General features: G+C 37.4%; 1 protein-coding gene and 1 long non-coding RNA gene across 2 annotated transcripts; one reads left to right on the forward strand and one right to left on the reverse strand.

Annotated features, from left to right (window-relative positions):
- Positions 1–785: 785 nt before the first annotated feature.
- LOC130550166 (alpha-2-macroglobulin-like) lies at positions 786–14,248 on the reverse strand. The gene is made up of 35 exons (XM_057327566.1): positions 14,233–14,248; positions 13,364–13,457; positions 12,831–13,011; positions 12,563–12,719; positions 12,177–12,229; positions 11,985–12,005; positions 11,688–11,850; positions 11,522–11,606; positions 9,643–9,751; positions 9,429–9,549; positions 8,847–8,956; positions 8,596–8,766; positions 8,280–8,513; positions 7,973–8,185; positions 7,711–7,860; positions 7,339–7,467; positions 7,153–7,246; positions 5,892–6,042; positions 4,908–5,133; positions 4,704–4,830; positions 4,498–4,619; positions 4,346–4,397; positions 4,175–4,258; positions 3,921–4,097; positions 3,762–3,837; positions 3,492–3,648; positions 3,327–3,401; positions 3,079–3,241; positions 2,777–2,970; positions 2,490–2,702; positions 2,216–2,337; positions 2,028–2,109; positions 1,348–1,419; positions 1,130–1,232; positions 786–1,032 (listed from the first exon to the last, which is right to left on the reverse strand). The coding sequence occupies exons 1-35, from the start codon at positions 14,246–14,248 to the stop codon at positions 992–994; spliced, it is 4,338 nt and encodes a 1,445-aa protein (XP_057183549.1). The 3' UTR covers positions 786–991.
- Positions 14,249–15,352: 1,104 nt separating this feature from the next.
- LOC130550165 (uncharacterized) lies at positions 15,353–16,610 on the forward strand. The gene is made up of 3 exons (XR_008962350.1): positions 15,353–15,424; positions 15,856–15,903; positions 16,437–16,610. It is a non-coding gene; the product is annotated as an uncharacterized LOC130550165 (long non-coding RNA).
- The last annotated feature ends 8,432 nt before the right edge of the window (positions 16,611–25,042 follow it).

Consider the following 25,042-nt stretch of genomic DNA (forward strand, 5'->3'; position numbering starts at 1 on the left):
TTAGGTGACAAGTTGGCTTCCCTGAATGTGTAATAAGTAAAAATTGTTCACTCAACTTCAAGCTGTGTTTTTGCTTTGATTCAGTTAATAGGACGTTCACCCAAACATGAAGATTACTTGTTTCAAGTAACCTTGACTTACAAAGTTTAGTTAAAATATTATGAACTTTTTCAAGCTGTTTGTACTAAAATTCAAGCTCATAACTTAGCATGGCCTGTTTTCTTCTAAAGACAAATCTGTTTTACACAATCACTGAATTCTTTAATCCAGTCTTGCCAAATCTTGCAGTGTAATTCTAAGCAATCAATGATCGTTGTTTTATTGATTTTAGTAGTTATCTCAAACCCTGCCCTGTCTACATCAGCTGTAAATCTTGATATTGTGTTTTGGTTTTATTTAGATTCCACGTCTGGTTTTGACTCTGATTTGTACTGTATATCTGACTTGTACTTTTACATTTAAAAAATACTGGGTAAATACAATTCTTACAATTTGTTGTTGTCATTTTATCTGGTTTATTTTGAAGGATGTGGAAAAGGTTACTTTGAATAAACAAGCCTGTTCCAGTAAGCAACAGTCATACTCTGCCCTTTAAGAACCATTATCTTTCATTTAACAAGGCAGCTCATTTAAGTGTCTTATTGTCAATTATTTACAGCATTTGCTTTTATGAAAAGTGACCATTTTGTCTGTTTCTTAAATGTTTTGTTTTTGGATAATACAAATAAATAATGCAATGATGCAATAATGCAAGAAGTGCAACTTCTTTTAAATCCATTTTTTATTAATTACTGTTACATTTTGATTAGTTTAACCTGATTGTTACACTGTCGAAAGCTTTCTGGGGGTTTGATGGCTTTTGTAATTAGACATAGCCAACAGAACATTTAAAGTTTCATGAAATAAAAACAAAATGAACATTAAAGTAACATTAGAGAACGCAAGTCTCTTGAGGGTTTACAATGGAGCTGTAGAACTGACGCACGAGCCCTCATTGACAGTGAGATGAATACTCAGTCTCTGACTGATCACCTGAGGAAAAATATTATGTCCAGAAATTAGTTTATTGGCTGCTGATGCTTATTTTTAAACACATTACACAACAGAAAACTGGCATATGAAATCTTACTTGTTTGGTAGTAGTCATAGACTTTAATGACAGCTGGCTTGAGATTCTTCACTGGAACAACCGGATTTAATTTTATCTGATAATTTGAAGGAGTAGTTGGAACCTAGAACAGGTAGAACAAGTAAACAATCAAACAAACACACATTAATTTCATTGTAAAAGATTAAAGTTAATAAATCTACATGTATGATATAAATGCTTGTTGATTCATATCTCACCTCTTTCAAATAAACTATCACATGATCATCTTTAGACTCAACCCGCTCCACGAGAGGTGCATTTGAGTGAAGCTATGGAGAAAATTATTATTTTTTTGTTTATTGCTTGAGAGGAGAGCAGTAAAACTGTATTTATAGTTTATACATTTATTACAAATTTATTTATTCATTACAAGCAAATAAATAAATAAAGAGACAACCAAAGCATTTCTTCCACTGTATGATATTTAGCGGCATCAAGTGGTGAGTTTGTGAACTGCAACCAACGGCTCACTCCACCCCTCCTCCCTCCCTTTCAAAGCACTACAGTGCACAGAACTAAGACACGTTGTCATGTTTTTGCTTCTTTGCCGAAGGAGATAACATATTTATGAAGCACGCTCTGTAGAGCAGTTTGTCCGTTTAGGGCTACTGTAGAAACAACATGGCAAATTCCATGTAAGGGGACCCGGGCTGTATGTAGATAAAAATAGCTCATTCTAAAGTAATAAAAACATAACGCTTCAATATGTAAGGTCTTTATACAACTCTGAAGACATAGCTATGTACATTATATTGCATATTTGTCCAAAGAATTACACATTAGTCCTTTAAAGCACTTTTTAAAAGCAGACAATGTGTTTAACTGTCTGAACACATTAGATCATTTTAACTGAAATCACTAACAATTAATTACCCACCAATGACGTATCAGCTGTGAATCCTGATAAGAGTTTAATATCCACAATGACCATGTTAGTATTTTCCTGTGGACCATTATATCTGCAAAAAATTCAAATCAAACAGGTAAATTTGACATCAAAATATATATTTAAGCTCATTTTGTAGTCTCATGTTTCAGGGGGAATATCCTAAAATCAGTTCTTACTTCACAGTGAAAGTTAAAACTAAATTTTGTCCAAAAAATTGTTTGCAGTCTCCATCAGTTTTAGCTTCAATGCTCAATGTCTTAGCTTCGGTAGGGGTGGGAATGTTGTAGAACAGAGCCATCTATATGAGTGAAGTGAAATATCAGTCAACATAAAAAACACAACGTATTTTACAGAAGGAAGAGCTACATAGGCTATTACACAACTTAACGATAACAAACAGCCAAAAGTCATTTGGAGCTCCAATTAAAGTGACAAGAAGGATGTTCTGACCTGCACAGACACACAGGTTGATCCCTTCACTTCAATACTGTATTTGCCTGGAACGTTCTTCAGTTTCTTCTCCTGATACAGTAACTTGTTGTCCAGATTCACATCAAAGCTGTGAGAGTCTCCTGCTGACTGAACCGTCACTGTGCTGGAACCATCAGAGCTGAACACTTTGGTGGCGTACAGAGACAAAGCCTGAAGAGCCACAACTGTGTCCTGATGACATCACAACATCATCATTACAACATGAAAATACATTCTGTGTGTAAAACAAACTATAGTGTGTTCACCTGTGTAGAGGAGAATCCTCCATAGGCGTTCTGCTGCTTCACGAGCCAGCTGACAATCCTGTTAGCATATCCCAGATCAGCTGTAGTGACTGAATCTGTTGTGAGAACCGCTAACAGAACATATGAGCTGATCTCCACTGCCAGAGAACCAGAATCATCACTAGATCCCATCTGAGTCCAGTGCAGGAGACCTCCTTTACAACACACATACACACATACACCAAAAGACACATGAGGAGACAACTATCAGATGTTAGATGTGTTAGAAACATGTTTTACCAGAACAAAGTAAATGTCTTTACCATCTGAAATGGCAACAGTGTCGAGCTCTTTTAAAAGCTGCTGTCGGGTGTCCGTGTCTCTCGCCAGACTGAAAGTGTAGGCAAGCAGCGCAGTGCTGTAAGTGTTTTTAAGATTCCCAATGACGGACCTCAAACAGGACAAACCTTGAGTGAGCACAGGATCCTGTAACACAAACAGAGAAACAGCAGGTGTGTGTCAGTGTCATTCTTCTAATAGTTTCTACTGTGTTCTCTGGAGATGAACTTACTGTCACTGGAGTTTCCAGTTCAAGCAGTGATGCAGTGATGTAGGCAGTCATGGTCACGTTATCATTTACTCCACCCTTCACAAACACAGATACAGATCATAATGTAACATAATGTATTAAATTCATAATTTAAACATTTTACTTAAATATTAATCAATCACACACCTTCATTCTGTTGTTGAACAAACTTCCCTGTTGAATAAAACAGCCGTCTGAACTCCGTCCTCTTATTAACCAATCCTTTGCACTCTGAATAACATGTGGATCAATGAAGATGTATTTCTGTGCTTTGCCAAAAGATCTCAGGACAAAAGCTGTCAACCTGAACATGTGGAAGATTTTATTCAGAAAATGTTATCAGTCGATTCATATTATTAACTTGAGTTTACTGAACATGAACTTTAAATATAAATATAGGCATCCCTGAATACTTACCATGTATTCTCTTCACCTCTGCCAAATGTGCTGTATGCACCACTGTCATGTCTGTAGTTCAGTTGTCTCTGATAACCTGTTAGATTTATACCTTCATTATCACTTAAACAGTTTGAACAAAAGTGTCTTAGTATTACATTTAATAAAGTACATCATTACCACTCTTCAGGAAGCCTGTTGCTTTCTCTCTGATGTTTGAGGTGAGCTGCTCCGTGTTCTCCAGATACTGTAAAATGTAAATATTGGGAGAAAGAACAGCAATGTTTTGTTCTCCACAGCCGTACGGCATCCGTAATAATCCACGAAGATTCTGCAGCGCACGGCCCAATATGTCTCCTACAAGAAGAATGTAGTGAGTCAATGACACAAATGTAACTCTTCATTTCTGTTTGTGTATTTACAGTAAATGTTACCAATGACTGAAACAGAAGATCTGGCTGATCCCTCTATCACATCTTTAGGAAGAGTCAGATCAAGCTCTTCTGACAGACTGTTGTCTATGAACCAGACAGATAAAAACATGTTAATGATCCATAGGGCAGTATCAAGACACTCATGTGTAAATTTATGTAATGTTAACAAACCCTTTGGACAGAGTAACCAGCTGTGAGTTTCTGTCTTTTCAGTTCCTTCAGCCTACAGCAGATAAGAATAATGTTAACATATATTAATATAAGTCACATGATGACCACAGGTCAGTTGAAGTGTGTGTGAGAGCTGTTGGAGGTGAGCTCACCTGTACAAGGAGACTTCGAGTAACTATGTCAATGCGTCCTCTCTCCGGCACGCTCACAATCTCATTGTCACACACAGTCTGTGACTGCTCTGCCTCTGCACTCACTGTAATATTCAACACTCCTTCAATACACAAAACACATCAGAAGAATTCAATCGCTTGATAACAGAAAAAACATCTCGTCATTCATTGTGTCTGAAACTGACCGAGAACAGAAGGAGTGAGAATCCATTTAAATGTTTTTCTTCCATTAGCACATAGACAGGATGAATACTGATCATCAGAGGAGGCTTTAAGAGTGAAGTCTGAGGACGGAGCTGGAGTTACTGTAACCTGTCCATGAAAGATGGAGGATTAGTTCAGATCTGATATGACAGAAATGTGACAGAAGATGAATTGAGAAATCTCACCATGATGCACTTGGACAGATAGTTGAAGACGGTGGCCTTCAGCTCAAAGATCTCTCCACGGATGATGGAGTAAGGCAGAGAGAGCTCCAGGAAGAAGGGCTGGAAAACTGTCAGCTGAGCAGGAGGAGCCAGACCCAGACCTTCAGAGGACAGACAGAAGACCTCCGTCTCCCAGGTGGTGATGGTGTCAGGAACCTTCACAGGAACCTGCGTTGATCCTGAGTCACTGTGATGTGAAATTGTTCAAATAAAATATAATGTAAAATGTCTTACCAATATTCAATACCAACAGGAAATACTACAGTCATTCATATCACATGCATTGAACTCCCTGACCAACAGTAAATGCACGTATTTCCATGTCAGACAGCTGTTACCACATCCATCATGCTTAATCTTAAATTTGTTGATTATTTCTTCTTTATTCTATTAATGTTATCTCTAGACTGCAAGGGGCCGTTCACTCAGAGCGGGTCTTTGCGTCTAGGGGGCAGACATGATTTTCAGGTTTAAAAACCCGCACTTCCATTTTACATTCAAGCAACTGTAAAATTCAGCCACCACAGTAGAAGGCCCGCCTCTCCATTTACTCGATTAAACAATGAAAAAAACAGCCGCTTTTCTGCTAAGAGTAGATTTTTTAACTTCAGGTGCACAGGGCAAAACATGAGGGATCTGGGGTACCTAAACAGCACACAACATGCCCACTGCCAATAGACAAAAAGGTGCCTCTCACTGTAAAAATTGCATTCTGTGTGATCGCGGCCTAAAAAAGCAAGACACAACGCTCAGGAAAGGTTTTAAAAAGCGCAACGCTAGGGTCTGGAGACACACTTTTGATAACAGAAATTGCCATGCCGACCAGCAACTCTAAACAAAAGCTCACAACACTTTAACTCTTAAAAACAGAGGCGCTCATGTGAGACGCTGCAAAAGACGTGGGGTCAAACTCAATTAGAGGCAAACCTTTATTTTTTTACCTACCCTACTTCACTGAGTTGCCAGATCCATGTTTCTGGGAAGAAGGTCCGAACTGTCTCCACAGGAGGTGGTGGTGGTGGTAGGGTGTTATCATGTGCAAGTGGTGATCCTCCCATTCCTCTTGAGAATGCCACGCCATTCATGTCTGAATACACTATAAAAAAGTATACAATGACTGTGATCTTATTTCAAGATGCATTTTTCCATTGGTCTCACTGAAAATCATTGTTTATGTTTTTTACCTGTCTTGTTTAGAATTAAAGAAACTATTTGAATTAGTATTTTGGATTAACAATTTTCGTGTCGCTTGACCACGTAACATCACATTTTGGTTGCTACTTTTAGTTACAGTAACTCATCACCAGACGAAATTGAAAATAGTAGCTTAAACTTATAAAATTGGCTACTCAAGTTATATTATGTAAATTTATAAACGCGTTGCTTGAATGTGTGATAGAATAAACAGTGCTCATAAACGGCTGTTTAAATAATATCCTCCATTGAAATGAGTAGAGGCTTACAGAGCGTTCCCACCAAACGCGACTTGCGCGAATAAAGTAGTTGGACGCTTTAACATTTTGAGTTTACTCGCTTCATTCGTGCGTGAAATTCACTTCACAACAGATGCGAATTCACGTCATGGTAGGGGATTCTGCCAGTGCTTCAGTCTCGTATATATATTGCTCAAATTTAGTAAAGATCGATTTTACAACTTGCCAGATTGTCTGACCTCCTCACTGACTTTCTTCCAAGCAAGATCCTTTTTATTCCTGTTTCGATAAAAGTATGAAGATGTATCGTACAACTCTATTCACATACAGCGACGATGATTTTGTTCTCCATTGTTGTTTCGGATTTCTGCCTCCGCTCGCTACGTTATAATCACGTCTCTACTAGAGCAATTTCCTGATTGGTTAAAGCGGCTCGAATTTTCAATACGCCAAAATTCAGATTTTTCAACTCGCGCGAATCACGCGTTACGCGCGTCGAATGCCCGAAACGCTCAATTCGCGTGAATCGCCTCATTCGTGCCGCCTCATTCGCGCGAATCGCGCTGCAGGATGTCCTATCGCGCCATACGTAACATGTAAATTACTCGCGTTTAATGCTTCATTCGCGTTTAGTGGGAACGCAACATTAACGCTTCATTCGCGTTTGGTGGGAACGCAGCTTTAGAATAACATTGTCTGGAATAAATAAATTGTATAACTATTTTATAGTTATAAATAAACAAAATCCGTACTATAAATTCAAAAAGACATACCAAATATAGAGCGTTGGTGATATTGCATGCCTTGGTAGATTAGGCAATGAGGATGTCTCACAAAACGATTTGTTGCCATCTTTAATCCCACTTTCTGTCAGACAGAAAAACATTTATCGCTTTTAATCATTTAAATGAAGTTATTACATATTTATTAAATTATTTAATTTGTTAGGCAGTTCTTACCTTCAGACTTTCATAAGCATTTTCTGCTGGTGCAGCTCTACGGGGCCTAACTTTAAGACATTTAAACTCTGTGTCCTCAATTTGATAAGGATAATCTGATACTGACTGCACAGGCAGCAGACTGAAGACCTGTCATGAACAAAATATTTCTAACTTTGATTAAACATTTGGAGTTTCATATTGGAGCTTTAAAAGTGTCATACAACAGACATGCTTTTAATTATTAAAAGATTGCTTTAAACCTTTCGATTTTTATTTTATTCATAATTGAGAGACCTATTGTTTTTAGGTTAATTAAGTCAAAATATATAGCTTTCCAAAACCCCTTAATTTGAAATACCCTGGTTGTATATCTCGGATGTAAACTCACACCTTTTCTGTATTCAGACGTTTTCCTGGTTTCATGATGAGGACACTTTGATCTACAGCACTAAGAGCACACAGTGAACCAGGCTGAGCTGACACCTGTACAGTGTTTTCTTCACCTGGAACTGCTGAAGCAGGAGAAAACTGCACAGACACCTGTAAGCACAATAGGAAGGTTATGCGGTACAACATATGATGCATCATTTTATTCTTGATGTGGATTTGATCGGCAGACTTTCATGTATGCAGTTTAACATTTTTCACTAACCTTGTTATTGAAGCACTTTTCAGTGTTGAAAGTTTTACTGGCAGCGACTACCTTGTGACTGGGCAGAAGACAGTACGCTAGAATCTGTACAGCTGGACTCAGATCTGCTCTAACAGATAGTTTGAATGACACTGATCCATTCGCTGCTCCATTAGAAGTCTTCACTTTAACCTTCTCATATCCATGATGAACTATCACTCCTCTGGACAAAACCTGACACACAAACACAACATCACTGTTAACAAACTGACCAGAACACAACCCATCAATACTGTTCAACAAATCACAAAGAAATATTTCTACTCACCATATAAACAATGTCAGTGTTGAAATCATCAGTAGTTTCACCAACAAAATAATATTTAATGGTGACTGGAAACTCAGAATCACATTTTAAGGGTTCTTCAATTTTGTCTATAACTAATTCGCTAAATGTTGGTGTATATGGAGTGGCGGGCTCAAGAAGTCGAACAGTCTTTTTTTCCGTAGAGATATATGGTACTTTGAAGCCAGGATAGCTAAACTCTTGATATGCACTTGCCTGAACAACAAACAGAAATTATTTAAAGTAAAAAAGACATTGGGTAAAAGGCTGGGTGTGTTAGAATAAATGATGGTACTACCCTCAGTTCAATATCGCTTTTAGGCAGAGTAGATGTATTAATGGAAAAGTAGGCCAATCCTTTGTCATCTGTAGTAAGATTAAAGAGCAACTTGTAGGGCCAACTCTGGGCTTCCAAAACATAAACTTTTTTGCTAGGAATTGGTGTGCCTTTGAAATGTTCAAGTTTGATCTGTACAAACAAAAAGAAAAAATATTACATTTTACTATTGCTACAGTATAATAATTGAAACACAAATATGTATCACATACCTTTCCTTCTATAATTGACCCATGCTCAAAAATTCTTGGCAGTTCAACAAAAGCAGCTTTACCAATTTCATATGTGAAAGTTATTTTCTCTGATTTCTCCATTGTTTTTTCTGAAAAAAAAAAACAATTACATTAGTAAAAGGGACAGTTTACCCCCCCCCCAAAATCTATCCTCATTTACTCACCTTCGAGTTGTTCCAAATCTGTATACATTTCTTTGTTCTAATGAGCACAGAAAAAGATATTTGGAAGTTCTTGGACCCCATTGACTACCATAGTAGGAAAAAATACTGTTCTGTTGAACAGAAAAGGAGATGTTTTGAGTGGAGGAAAGTAAACCGTTTTGGGGCACTTTTCACTACCATTGTCATTTTTCCTGGTAGTCAATGGTGGCCAAGAACTGTTGGGTTACAAGCATTCTTTCAAATATCTTTTTCTGTGTTCAACCAAACAAAGACATGTATACAGATTTGGAACAACTAGAGAGTAGGTAATTCATGACATATTTTCATTTTTGCCTGAACTGTCCTTTTAATTATTAAATGCGTGGTTCAACCAAAGCATGCATGTGCCATAGCTCACCCGTTCCCTCCTCCGTCACATTCACATTAACACGTAGAAAATCTTTAAAGTCTCTATCAGTTGTAGAGTTAAAAAAGAGTGAAGGGTCGAAGATACAAGAGGCACAGCCACTCTCATTCATCTAAAGGTGGCACACAAACACGACAGTTAAAAAGAGTATAAGATGAAAACTGAAATGTGGTTTTAAAATACAACAATAACCAAAGTTACACACCTCTGTGGTTTTAACCAAACAAAGTGGACTCATAGATTTATGATATGTCCAATGATCCCTGCATACTTCAAGCAATCCTTTACCAGGAACAGGTTGTCCAAATGTATATCTATTAAAAAGTGCATGCTTTGAGTAACAGTATACATTTGGCATAAGTACATTTTGTCTATACGTTTTAATATCTTTGATAAAATCATAATTTGAATTTTAAGGCTTTAAAGTCATTTTATTCATGTTCATATTTAAAGGTGCAGTGAACTAGGACCACAATTTTAACCCGAGCTTTTGTTATATAAGAGGGAATCGTATTCAAGCGAACATCCTGTAAGTGTCAGACCTGAAATCGCCCTTGTTACTGAAATAACAACTGTTATTGACACGAGGCTCAGCGAACGGCAGGTTCTGGAATGCACCTATCTATCATAGATAGGTTGAACACCGCCTCCACAGAAGAATATCAACGCCTACTTCTCGAGCCCTGCCCACTGGTGCTCGCGCATGACAGTACTGAACACGAGCTGCACGGAACCAGATAGAGCGAGTGTAAGCATCATGCCGTTAAAGATCGTAAAATATTGTGCAGTGCCTGGTTGTGGAAGAACACAGTCGCTGCATAACCTTCCTTCGGATTCCGACAGTAGGAATGCGTGGTTGACGTTCATTTTTAAAGACGTTCCAGCTCACGTGGGGAAAACATTGAGCGTTTGTTCGCTTCATTTCAACGCGGAAAGTCTGCAAAGTCTTTGCAGAGAGACTTAAATGAAAAAGCAGTGCTGTGCCGTCAATATTGGATCCGACAGGAATGGCGCAGCAATCTTATGTGAGTAAAAGATATTTGTACTATGCGCCACTATTGCTTTGTTAGAGATCACGTGATATGCCCTGATAGTATTACCTGGGGACCTCCATTAATTTGTAATAATTTTAATCGGCATCTCTGTGATTTGGCGGGCTCATATATCATTTTTCAAGGTTTTATCCACCGTTTGCGAATAATGGAGGCTGTTTTGAAGTCTTTTGATATTATTTCTGGTGCTGGGTCATTGCGGCCTTGAGACCATTGTTTGTTTATTTATCATGAAAACTATAACATTTGAGACCCGCGATCGCGGTGATCTTCTGTCCGGTTCGCGGGTCTTAAATGCTGACATGTACGGTCATATATCACTAAACACCATACAACTATAGGCTATACAAACTATACGCAAAGCCTTGCCATCACATCCGGGAAATAAGTCCGTAAATTTGAATAAAATCAAGTTACGTAACGTTACATGTCTAACCAAATTCACAGAAGGCTCCAACAGAGTCAACTACGCAAGCTGCTATCCAATCACAGCAGTGGGCGTTTACTTCCAAGTCTTCTATGCGGCCCGCCCTTAAAAACCGAGTGTTTCTCCTGCCGGCCTCAAAACCAGGGTAGAAAATAGCCTATTACTTATTGATTTTGATGTTTTCGAGTGTAAAAACGACGCGAACGTCATAAGTAAACATCAGACAATAGTATAAAACAATAAAAACGGCCAGTTCACTGCACCTTTAAGGATATTGTTGGTACATGAATTACAACATTCACTTTTCACTGACAAACACATTTTAAGTGTACAGTGTTTATCTTCCTAGAAAGAGACCAAAAATATTGATGACTCATCCTGCACTGCACATATTATTGTCCAATCAAATGCTCTCTCTCCTAATACCACATGCAACTGAACAGCAAGTAGTCAACCTGGTTCATGGCTGTGATACTATTAAAAATATTTGATATATTTGATATATTTAAAGGATGAGTAAAAAAAATCTATTTTTCAAAAAAATGTATTGGATCTTAAAGATTCTTTTCATGCAAGAAACACGAAACAAGGAAAACTTCACTCACTTTGCGCACACGTCTATGATCAGCTCATTGTCATCCACACTCATTTCTTTTGGGGCTTTAACTGTCAGTTCAAACTTCGGTAAAACTAAGTTAAGTAAAACCATGCAAAAGATTAGGAAAGAAGACTATGACAATTTCACTGAACATTTCTGAGATAAGCACTTACCGTACTTCTTCACTTCAAAACTATGCATGATCATCCTTTCATCAATGTAAGCTTTCAGTGTGTACATGCCCTGTCTGGCTTCTGGGTTTAACTCATGAGAAAGCTGCAATATCCACCTTGAGGAAACATTTGTCCACTGACCAATTCTGTTATTGTGGTGATCCTGTTTGTTAATAAAGAAGACATGACCTACTATTTCATTAAGTCATAGCCTGCTATATACATCTGCAAGCAAACATTAAATAACTGCAAGCACAGCATCATTTTAAACGGGATATTTGTGTTTCGTGGTCTTACCTCAAGCACTACTGAACTGTACTAAAAAACAAAAGAACAAAACACATTCAAGAGATTGCAACATACATTTAAAAAGATCCAGTGTACATATTACATTTTGTATTTATGGCATACTGTTGAAACAAAGCCATAATGTTCTGTTTGTAGTATTTTGTGAACTAACATTTGTGCTTTTGTTTAAAAGGTACAAACCTTCTGATCTAAAGGTACGAAATTGCCATCCATAGTAACAATTCTGAAATTCACTGTGAAATGAAAAAGGTGCCATAACATAAGATTAAAAATAATTCATAGTTATTTACTTTCAGATTTCATCATATCTGAAATACATCAGTGGGTCCAATGAATACAGCAAAATATGATTTTAATATCATTTGAAAACTAAACTGAAATAAAAAATACTAAAAAAACATTGACACTAAATTTCTGACAAAATTACGAGACGCAACTTAGACTTTAATATAATAATTGTAGATTTGTATACCATCTAAAACTGAGTGTGTAATTATTTCTTTGTTTATTTGATTTTTGTTTTTATTTTTATTTTCAGCCTAATGTACTGAAATTCTACATCTCACCTGTTTGTCCTGGAATATAAATGGGTTTATCTGTTTGGATGAAAGTCAAAGGGTAATAAGGTTTAAACATCACTTTTCTCTCTTCAGTCAACTTGAAAGACATCCCCTGAATTTCCACTTTGATTTTCTGCACTGATTCTGCATTTACCAGTGGAGCCTGAAGAGAAATCATCTTTACTGGTCACAATTCAAACACAACAATGACATGAGATGATGACAGAGCAAATGTCATATTTATATTATCATCCACATGCTTTTGATGTCAGACCTGGAAGTTGAAGCAGCGGTGAAACTCTTGGTCTGTTTTCTCCTGCAGCAGTAATGTGTTCTCCAAATCATTCACTACATAAACGTTCATTATGAGACTTTCATTGGGCTTCAGGAGACTTGCACACAGTTTGGCTTCAGATCCAGACTGGATCACAGCTGGAAATGTCACCATGAAAGACCTGTCGAGAGATATTAAAGTGCACAATGATATTGCCAAATGTCTGGCACAACCAGAAGAAGTCCATGTCTAAACCACAGAGTATTTTAGCAACATCCGATCCCAATGCCTGGTATATATAAAATCTGATGATGTACTGTATGTATTTCGTGGAGAATTGGATCAGTCTACTGTCAAAATATGTACAAAAGATTTCTAATAGTCTGTGACTAAATGTATGAATTGTATACAGTATTTAGATATTCACAGCTGTTGATTCAGAACAGTTTAGATGCACATATTTCTAAAGTTCCAGAGAGTCCAAGATGTTGTTTTTCTAGAGCAGAAATACAAAACAGTAAACGAGTACTTACGGCCCTGAGGTTTGTCCATGCACAAAAAGCCAGAGGAAAGAGGTTAAAAGAAGCCCTTTCCAAATACAAAGTTTATTGAAAGCCATGATGAAGACTGATCATGTAGAAGACACTATGAACACAGCCTTTTAAATGGGCACTGGTCGCAAAACAGGTTTTGAGAAAATATTTACATTCATTATCAAATGAATGATTAATCTGTTGAAGTCTCTCCAATTTATGTGATGCTAAATCAGACCATTTAAATCTGTTTTGTGCTTTATACAGTGCAACAGTTCTACACAAAACATGTCTTATCTACTCATCTCTGACACTTTGCAAAGCATGAGAGACGAAAAATGAAAAACAAAATTTTTACTCCTTGTCATTCATAGCTATTTACTGGTTCAGATACAAGGCTGATTAATATTCCTCTATCTTGTTCATCTTATCAGCATCAAGATATTTCTACTTAGTACTGTAACATTTTGTCTTACATCCATGTTTATTTTTGGCTATTAAACTACATTTTCCTCACCTTTAGTCAAAAACAACTGTAGTCACTGCTCTGTTGGCCCTGTTTACACAGTTGCTAAATTACACCCACTTATTTGTATTAGAGGGGGCAGCCTGTTTAAAATCAATCAGGCCAGTGTTTCTCAACATTTATTTCAACATATACTATAATGTAGTTTAGAGTGTCGTGTCATAGTCTCAAAGGAGCACTTGGAGAGAAATAGATTTCCACCACAAAAACCGACTTTGTGCTTTTGAAATGACATTTAAATGGCTAGCGTTTTATTGTTCCTGCCTATTCAACAGCACGTGTCACTTTTGCATCTCAGTGTCTTCTCTTAAGACAAAACTAAAATATTGGACCAAAAACTCACAGCTTTTGAAAATCATATCTCTTCCTTTAAAACATTGGCAAGCTGCTGGACAAACAGTTTGGATCTGATGCCGAAAAGCTAGTTTATTTATGTATGGTTGTCATGGTTAGGTTTCAGTTAATTGTCAATTTATTCATGCGTTTTCTTTTTCATTTACTTCATTATTTTCATCCTCATCAGTTACCACCATTATCACCTGTCTTTAGTTCACTTGTTCATGGTCACATACTGTATATACCCCTAGTTGCCCCTTGTAAAAAGATGACACTAACCCAAAAGACTTCATCTGCTGACAGTTTCGAAAGCAATAATCTTCGAATGAAATGTTTAGATGTTAGATAATGTCCTCAACAAACATGATTTCTGGAAACCGTAATAACCTTCAAATTGCTTTTGTTGTTTTCCGGAACATTTAGTTAGGTCTCTAATGGTCAATTACATATATAATGCATGATGTTACAGCACATTGAGAAAGCAAACTGGCAGCTACAAAGTATTGATAAAGAACCACCCCTTGTTAATACATTTACATTTATGCATTTGGCAGACACTATTATCCAAAGCGACTTACATTGCATTATCCTATACATTTTGTTTCTAAGTATGTGCAATCCCCTGGGATCGAATCCACGACCTTGGCATTGTTAGTGCCATGCTCTTACCACTGAGCTACAGGACAGCTATAAAAGCCCTCCATTAATTGCCTTTACAAGGTGCTGTAGCATCATGCATTAAATGTATACCTGTGTTTAACTTGCCTCTGAAAATTTCTTTATGAAAACATTATGAATAAAGAGGCAAAGTCTAAGGATATATTTGATAGGATAGAACACAGTATCACCCACTCATGTCAATGAAAGGTTAGAAAACAATTAAGGGGTTAAATGGGTATTCTTTACTTTTTGTACTCTTACTGTATCTTATCTGAATATTATTTTCCACTATAGTTTCTGTGATATGTTGTAATTGCATCTGGAGGTACATTCAGAATGTACAGAGTAAAGTGCATTTTTAATTGCCCGCCTCCCGGCTCTCTTCTTCCCACATAAGTGTCGTCAAACTCCATTAAATCAAATTACCATCGATAAGTATCATTTGTGCCCTGCCCGTAACATTACATGTTTCCTATCCTCGAATATCTGACAACAGGACTACATGCGAGACTTCAACATTCAAGTAACAATGATCAAAGGTAAGAGTTGGATATTGTTGAAATCTGTTTTTGGAACGTTTTCAGTCTTCAACCTGTTGCAGTACTAGATTGTAACATCATGAAACTATCTGTAATGTAAAAAATTGCATGAGTTTGAATATTACAAGTATAAAGAAAATAAAAAATAGACCTAACTTTATCTGAAGTCACAGCTGTTGTTATGTATTGGGTGGGTATCATTTGTGATGTTAAAGCCCAAATGTGCATCAGAATTCTCAGCCTTAAAAATGTCCAGATCGGGGAAAAGCTACTTTTTAAAATGTTAACATTTCTTGTATTTGTGTTTTATTCAAAACCTGTCTATGTAAAACAATACATCTTTGTACTCCATATTTTGTCTAAAATTAAATACAGCAACAGGTTTCCAATTCAAAATATTGATAAAAAAGGAATTTGTTTTTATTCCACAGAAGGCCATTGGAATATTGCATTTTTAACTGCTGTACTCCTGTTCTCAGGTAAGAAACTTAATAGCATTATTAAATCATCATCTAATAGCAATTATTTCAGATAACTTCAATTATTGTGAATCCTTATAAAACAAGGGTGATCTGCAGTATCTGCTGCATTTAACATCCACTGTCCTTGATCTGCACTCACCGTTACATTCAAATGACATTTCTCCATCATTTGAGTTGTATCAACTTTATATTTTTTGTGTTGATTTGTTTTGTTTCCAGACTTGCTGCATCTATACAGCAAGACCTTAAATAATTAGCAATTTGGCAATTAATTGTCTGTTTTAAGGCTTTGACAATATAACTATTAGTGACAATTAATTTATTCAATTAAGTAAATGTATAAAGATGTGAACATTTTGTAAATAACTAATAGTATTTACTATAGAGTGACCTTAATAGAGAAGACTATCTTGAGCACTAAAACTAGATATTAATAGACAATTAATCATCAGCCAAATTTCATAATCGTGACAGCCCTAGTTAATCTAAACAAAAACAAAATACTCTTAATTGTTCATTTCCTTCTTTAGATGTGTATTCTGAAAAACAGCGTTTTGGAACATTCACAGCATGTGTAAATGCAGACCAAAGCCTAACACTTAAGTGCTTTTACCCACCTTGTGACAAGACAACATCCTTTAATTGTGACATTTTTGAAGTTGACGGAGACATGCAAACTCTAATTGGCAGCTCAAACAAAAAAATGGCAAACAACCATGTTTTGTTTTTAAATGCCTCAGCTGAATGCCAACTCAATATCAAAAATCACACAGTGATTTATAAAAACAAGAGCAGAAATTACACATGCAGTCTATCACGAATGGCAACTACAGAAGAGAAGAATATCACAGTGATATACTCTGGAAAAGGTCTGTGTTATAAACTTACATTTCAAATGACTTGATATTTTATAGCCTATAATGTTTTTTTTTGTGCAGTCAGTAAGAGAATGCTGTTTATTTTGCTAACACAGTGGGTTCTCTTCCACTCTATAACGGATTAAAACTTTTTTAGCTCCAGAACACCCGAAGATTTGCCGTGCAGATGGGCTGTTCCCACATGGGCTCTCAGGAATGCTGCTGTGGTCTATTTCAATTGTTTTCTTCCAGGAGCGTAATTTGTAAACAGACAAAATCTTCTCTATGTCAACTCAAAACGTGGTGATGTTTAACAGAGATGTCTACATACAGTACATAAACCCACAAAACAGTTGATTACAGTCTGAAATGTATAAATACGAGTCTTTTTTCTCTGTGGTCCAAATAGATATAAATATATTCTACAATTCAAAATGCTAATTTGTTTAAAAAATATATTGCTTCTTTCACCAGAGTGTCATTTGAGCAAATAAAACCTACACCTTTTAATAAAACCAAAACTTCACTGTCTCACTCGCGTAATCATGTAAACGTCACTGAAAATTTCTTCAAAGGCCTATGATGCTTCTGCCTAGTGTCGCTAATTTTGACAGAACTAAGACTAAAATAGTAACAACCACTCACTTCTCTTAATGAATAACTGCAGCAGCTTTAATAAATTCGGCTAATAATACTAAAATTGGGATGGTTTTCTTTTTGTGATGTATACCCGTGACAAAACCAAATTGAAATGTCTTGGGTTGTTAGTTGGATTGTCAATTCCTTCTGGATTATTTTTGTTACACTGACATTTTTGGTGAGATTATTTCGGTATCGTATGTACTTGGCTTGCTTCTGTTTCTCTGTATGACGATTTAATTGTTCTTTACTGTAACGCTCCGTATACTTTCAGTTCACTGCTCAATAGTGATTCCTACAAAATGGCACTTCGGTGATGTCACACACAATAAACCCCATGTGTCTGACAAAGACCGATATATTCTATATGGTTATCCACCGTTCCTGATAAACCTCCGCAATGCACTAATTTGTCTAACCGTATTCAATCCATCATTCAAAATATTATTTCATGTAAATTCCATCCTATTTTTTCAAATTCTTCTTTCAGAAACATGGTTTCTGTTTTATGCAGGACATACTAACCCATTCCAACCCAAATTCAAGTTGGTTTCGTCACGGGTATACATCACAAAAAGAAAACCTGGGGAAACTAATTTTTCTAACAAGAAAAACTACAAAGGACTACAAACATGGCTGCAACAGGAAATAACTTAAGAGTCCAAAATAACAGGAGAACACAGAACAGATCATGACAGTTAGGAAACATAACTTATATAATTTGTCATTCATTAACAACACAGCAAATATTCGAGTGCCCAGGCATTACTGCCTCCAACCTCATTTTTGGATATTACTATCTTCTTACTACATACTACATTTACTTATACGTAATTATGTAGGCCTATTTGTCTACCATTGATTTGCACACAATTGTAAGCAATATACGTTATGTGAGTCTCTAACATTACCAATAAACCTTACCCTGTTTTCTATAATTCATTTCAAGTAATACTGATAACAATCAAAAACACATTTATGAAAATTTCATTGTACATGAAAGCTTTCGGCTGTTTTATCATGTGTCTTAGTATTTTAACATATTACACAACAAGAACGTACCATTTTATCTCTATAAAGAAGTGAAATTGAATGAAAAGATAGAACATCTCAGCATTGATACCTTAGGGATGCATGATTTGCAGAAAAAATCTAATTGCAGTTTTTCTCAACAAAATTGCGATTTGCGATTTAAAATGCGATTTACTATTATTAAAAAAAAGAGCTACAGATTTGTTGTGGAGGTTTTAACAGCATCAAAGAAAGGCCAAGAATAGTCACAAACTACTCTAACACTGTGTCACTGTTTATTTAAAACACCTGAATACTGTTTCAATTTAGAAAAATGTTGTCATAATGCAGACATCTTGACAAATCAGGAAAATAACTACAGTATTTTTAATGAAGTTAAATAAACAAATAAAAATAAAAGATTACCTTTAAGAGTAAACAATTCAGTAAAACACTGAATACTCTCCCGTATGATCAATGGGGAAGTACGACGTTTGTAAACAACGACTCTTTAATTCAAAATCCTCACTTATGAGGATATGGTTCAGTGCAGTGGTCCTACTGGACCACATGTCAGTCGTCGTCGCGTAATATCCCGCCTCTTTCAGCTCAGCTTCAACCTTCTTCTGAGTCGTATCGTACAGTTTTTGTATGGATTGAGTAAAGAACACACGAGAGGGGATGCGATATCTTTTATCGAGTGTTAGAATAAGATTCCTGAATCCGTCTTTTGTGACAGCGTTAATTGGTAGCATATCTTTAGCCAGGTATCTTGTTATAGCGTCAGATATTTCGCAGTACCTTCGTGAAGACTTGTCATAAGATGTACCACTTTCTAACGCTTGAGTAATTGAAGTTTGCTTCGATCACGGTGGTTGCAACAAAGTTTGTTCATCATTAGAGTTTGTGCCCATGCATTCATTCATCATACAGTTGTCTGTGGTACTTTCGCAGGTGTTGATATAGGTTGGTCGTGTTGCCTCGCGAGGTCGACACAGACGTTCGGCATGTTTTACACAGTACTTGCCTCTGAAGTATATCGGAACGTCGAAATCCAAAATGATTCGTATGCGGTGCTTTTGTTTTTAGGTACCAAGTCATCTACAGGCTCTTCTGCAGCAGTGTTAATTTTGACAGCAAATTTTGATTTAGTTTTAGTCATAGTCTTTTGATGAAAATGCAATTTAGTTTTAGTCACATTTTAGTCAACCCCATCATTGTAGTTTTAGTCGACGAAATATGAAAAACATTTTAGTCGAATAAATATACATTATATTTAGTCTACTAAAATCTAAATGGTTTAAATCATTTACTTGGTGTAATTAAATGTCCCATACAAAGATTCAACTGTTTTGACATAATTTACTTCACCTTAGAATGAAATTAAACCAGGTCATTACCTTTATTTTTCAGAAAAGTTCAGTAACTAGATTTGCATTGTTGGAACAGAATATTAGACCATGAATGACATGTTCCAGTTCATTCATTCTCATTTGACTCAAATGACTTGTTAAGTAGGGCGTATTCATTCAGTTCATTCAACCAATGAAACGCTCTGACAGGGCTCACACTCAAAGGCTATTGGCTCATGGCATGCCTCTTTGAAGAAAGAGCTGCACTGTCTTTGCTTGAGACAGCAATGAATGAGAAATAGCTTTCAAAAAGACATATTATATAAATTGCATTACATTTCTTTAGTCATGCAAACATGTTACATATTTGGTTGGAATGTACAGTTTGACTCACTTCATCACTTCTATAATCAGTAGAGGACAGCGCTGGTTTCTTTTTGCTGACTTTATGTTGCATTTCACTTTATGCAGCAGCTCGTGTTAAGTTAACATTGGCATATAAAAACCTTTGAGCTTGTCTTCGTAATGTGTTTCGGGGTGACTCACCTACAGTCACGCTTCAAGTTTGCAGCGTTTTACCGGTGATCGTGAAGGAAAATAAGACGCTTTGTAAACTGCGTGGAGACAGAATATATGTCTGTGCTTCTCCTTCTCCCAGAGACTTCTCTCCACCTTTTATATGAGATAAGCACATGCGCGCAAACTGATGTCCGCCAGGTGGGACAAGAATATTTTAGTCTCTTTTTTATTAGTTGACGAAAATGTCAGTATATTTTTATTACAGTTTTCGTTATCATGCATTCATTTTTATTTAGTTATCGTCTCGTTTTCGTCAGTGAAAACATGTCGTTAACGAATACTTTTCGTCGTAGTTTTCGTCAACGAAATTAACACTGTTCTGCAGACACACTTTGTTGTGAAGTTGAACTGCTGCTCCCGATGGCGCTCATCTTTTCCAAATGACGTTCGTTGCATATCAGCGTGCGCAGTGTTAAAATGCCCCCTACTGGTTAAACTCTGCGTCAAGCGTAAAATGCGCAGGACCAAACTTTCAATGACTACTTGTATGCGTGTTATTACTATATTTGTATTTGATGGTCTTAATCGAAATAATCGCATGCCTTGCGATTTGAAAATCGCATCCTTTCAAATCGCAATTTCGATTTACAAACGATTAATCGTGCAGCCCTACCTTACATATCGATTCTCGCGAGTGTGACGTCACCTAACAAAGACTATAGGGAAATATACGGTGCATTTCAAACGGGATATATCGCCCTCTGAAGGGCCCTACGAAGTGAAAATAATCAGGCCGCCATATTGAAGGGTCGTTCCAAACCAAAGTGTTCATAACTGGCCACTTCAAACGGCCCTTCGGAATGAAGGATTTCGAAGGGTACAACTGATGGACTGTTTGGACCCCAATGATTCATTACGCAGATTCTTTGCATGGCGACATCACCTCCTTATGGGTGCGGAATGATGATTCAGAAGGGCACTTCAAGAAACAGTTGTTTGGTCCCGTATACCCTTCAACCATTTTCAATTTGTAGCAATAAACAATGAGGTGTCACGCAAATCGCAAGTCCAGTGCGGTGTACCACAAGGCTCAGTCTTAGGGCCTCTGCTCTTCACATTATACATGCTACCTCTAGGAGATATAATAAAGCGACACGGAGTTAGCTTTCACTGTTATGCTGATGATACTCAACTTTATATTTCCTCGAAGCCTCATGAAACACAGCAGTTCCATCGAATAATGGAATGCATAGTCGATATAAAAAACTGGATGATTAACAACTTTTTATTACTGAACTCGGACAAAACAGAAATGTTACTTATTGGACCGAAAACCGCCATACGTAACAACCAAGAATACTGTTTAACTATTGACAGATGTTCCATAAAACCCTCGTAGTCAGATAAGAATCTTGGTGTTCTATTCGATAGTAATCTGTCATTTGAGAGCCATGTCGCCAACACCTGTAAAATTGTGTTTTTCCATTTTAAGAATATATCTAAACTACGTCATATGCTGTCACTGTCAGATGCAGAGAAGTTAATTCATGCATTCATGACATCAAGTCTAGATTACTGTAGTGCACTGTTATGTGGTTGCCCTGCAGGCTTATTACAAAAACTCCAACTGGTCTAAAATGCGGCAGCTCGAGTTCTTAAAAGTACAAAAAATATGAACATATTAGCCCAGTTCTGTCAACCTTGCACTGGTTACCTATAAAGCATTGCATTAATTTTAAAATCTTGTTTATTACTTATAAAGCCCTATTTGGTTTAGCTCCTCAGTACTTGAGTGAACTCCTCTTGTATTACAGTCCTTCACGTGTATTACGTTCTCAGGTAATAGTTGGTAATACCTAGAATTTCAAAATCAAGTGCAGGTGGTAGATCCTTTTCCTATCTAGCGCCTAAACTTTGGAATAGTCTTCCCTGCACTGTCCGGGAGGCTGAGACACTCTGTCAGTTTAAATCTAGACTAAAGATGCATCTTTTTAATCTTGCATACACTACACTTCCATAATATAAATCCTCTGAGGGTTTAGGCTGCATTAGTTAGATCAACCGGAACCAGGAACACTTCCAACAACAACTGATGTACTTGTTGCATCAAAGAGTGCAGAACAGAACAGTACTCTACTCTCAGCCAGTCTTGTCTCATTGTTCCAAGGTTACCACAGTGAGCAGGATGCCCAGACCTGATGGTAGAGCGGAGAATGGGAAGCGGCGACCTGACAAAGAGCTGAGATGATAGAGCTGGATAAAGAAGGATGTGGCGATTTAACACGTCTTCACTACAACATTTCAAATGCTATCAGATTATTAATGATAATCTTAAATCTATAATTTACCTTATTAGTAAGTTTATTTATTTTTTATTTAGCCTTGTTGTGCAAGCACTGTTGAGCTTGTGCAGAGGCAGCAGCTTTTGCCAGAGGGGAACTGGAATCCCCTGGTTGGGCCTGGGTTCTCCTGAGGTTTTTTTCTTGATTGGAGTTTTGGGTTCCTCGCCATTTGCCTGGCCAGGAGCGCTGCTTTCGAATTAGAATTTTAAAGTTTTACTTGAATATTAATTATTATTAATAAATTAACCACCTACTGTACTGGGGTTTTATCGTGGGCCCACGATAGGGGTAAAACAAGAACATAACTAAAATATAAACTTGAAACAAAAGACTTCCCACAAGGGGGCATAAAAACAGGATAATGCAAACTTACTAATTAAATGACGGAGACAAGACTATATAATATACACGACAAAAGGTAGGGAATTCAACAAGACAAGGTTATCCAACTTGGCAAGGTAACACAACAAAACAAACAAGCACAGGACAGCAAACACAAGGGCATTAAATAGGGAGACTAACAAAAGATAATTAACAAGGGACAGGTGTCGGGAATGAAACACTGATGGGAAGATAAACAAGGAAACGGGGGGGGGATTTCATTTGGATAAATAAGTAATTTAATTTGAGTAATTAATTGGTTTAAGGCTTATTTGTGTTTTGTTATTATTCTTTTATGAATCGTGATTAGAAAGTTGTATCGTGCCAAAGTGTATCCGTTAAAACCACCTGATTAAAATGATCCTGTGAATAATTATCATGTATTTTGTTATATCTGTTAGTTAAAAAAACATTTAAGCACAAGAGCTGCAAGCAGCACCGCCAGGGCCAAGCCCACACTTTGCCCAGCGTACCCACACTTTACCCAGTGTACCCACCACACCCAGCCCACTCTCCCCCACATGCCCATACACAGCCCACACTTCCGCCAGTGTACCCACAGCATAACCACACGTCCCCAAGTGTACCCACACTTCCCCAGTATGCCCACAGCATGCCCACATACAGCCTACACTTCCCCCAGTATACCCACAGCATGCCCACACTTCTCCCAGTGTACCCACAGCACACCCATACCCATCCCACACTTCCCCCAGTATGCCCACACTTCCCCCAGTGTTCCCACACTACCCCAGTGTACCCACACTTCTCCCAGTATACCCACACTTCTCCCAGTATGCCCACACTTCTCCCGGTATGCCCACACTTCTCCCAGTGTACTCACAGCATGCCCACACCCAGCCCACACCTCCCCCATTATGCCCACACTTCCCCCACATGCCCACACACATCCCCCAGTGTACCCACAGCATGCCCAAACCCAGCCCACACTTCCCCCAGTATGCCCACACTTCCCCCAGCGTACCCACAGCGTGCCCACACAGGTCAAGATGAATATGTGACAAAAAAGGTAAACGGCACAATTTACATAAAAGTATGGAATATGGCCACAGCATGCAAAGACTCTATGCCGGTGATCCCACTACCGGACTGCTGAGCAAATAGAGGTGTAAGTAGCGATATGTAAAAATAACCAAAGTTGCAGCTGTGAGAGCGCACAGCCACAAGAACAATATATACATGAAAAACGGATATGTTTGAACAACAGCCTAGACCGTGATCACAGTGTACACTTTATCTATAGAAGCACCATGCGTGTCTCTTAGGATTTGAACCCGCAACCTTGCAGTCCCGAGGCAAGTGTTTAATTTGATGAGCCACTCAGTTGATATGAAGCACTCTGCCTGCCATCCCTGACACGACTGAAATGAGACAGTAGAGCAAAAGTAACAGAAATACAGTGTACAGGGGACAATGAAAGAAAGAATGTCATTTTGTACTTACCTTGTCTCTGTTTGTATATATTTACATGCATTATAAACCGCTTGATGTTGCACTACATACATCGCACTTTATTTTATTTCATTACTAAAATTAAATTACATTTCGTTTGTTTACATACTTGCACTATTTGTGCACATACTTGCAAATTGAAATGTATAAATGCGCAACATGAGGTTCGAACCCTTGACCTCAGGCTGGCGTTTTATCATGTGTACTACTCAGTTGACATGCTTGACACGACATCCCGAGGAGAGCTTTCAGAGGTTCAAACATTGACATGTGCCATTTCCGAAGGGGCTGAATCAAGAGCGTAGCAGAAATACAGTGTATAGGAGGAACAGATGTTTGAAGTGACAATGAAAGAAAGAATGTCATTTTGTACTTACCTTGTTTCTGTTTGTATATAGTTACATGTATTATAAAACACTTTATGTTGCACTACATACATCGCACTTTATTTTATTACATTTCGTTTGTTTACATGCACTATTTTTGCAAATTGAAATGTGTGAAAGCGCAACACAAGGTTCGAACCAGCCACCTCTTGCACCTGAGACGTGCAATTCATCAG

This window comes from Triplophysa rosa, unplaced genomic scaffold, assembly GCF_024868665.1.
Source record: "Triplophysa rosa unplaced genomic scaffold, Trosa_1v2 scaffold24_ERROPOS2984339, whole genome shotgun sequence".
Classification (NCBI taxonomy): Eukaryota; Metazoa; Chordata; class Actinopteri; order Cypriniformes; family Nemacheilidae; genus Triplophysa; species Triplophysa rosa.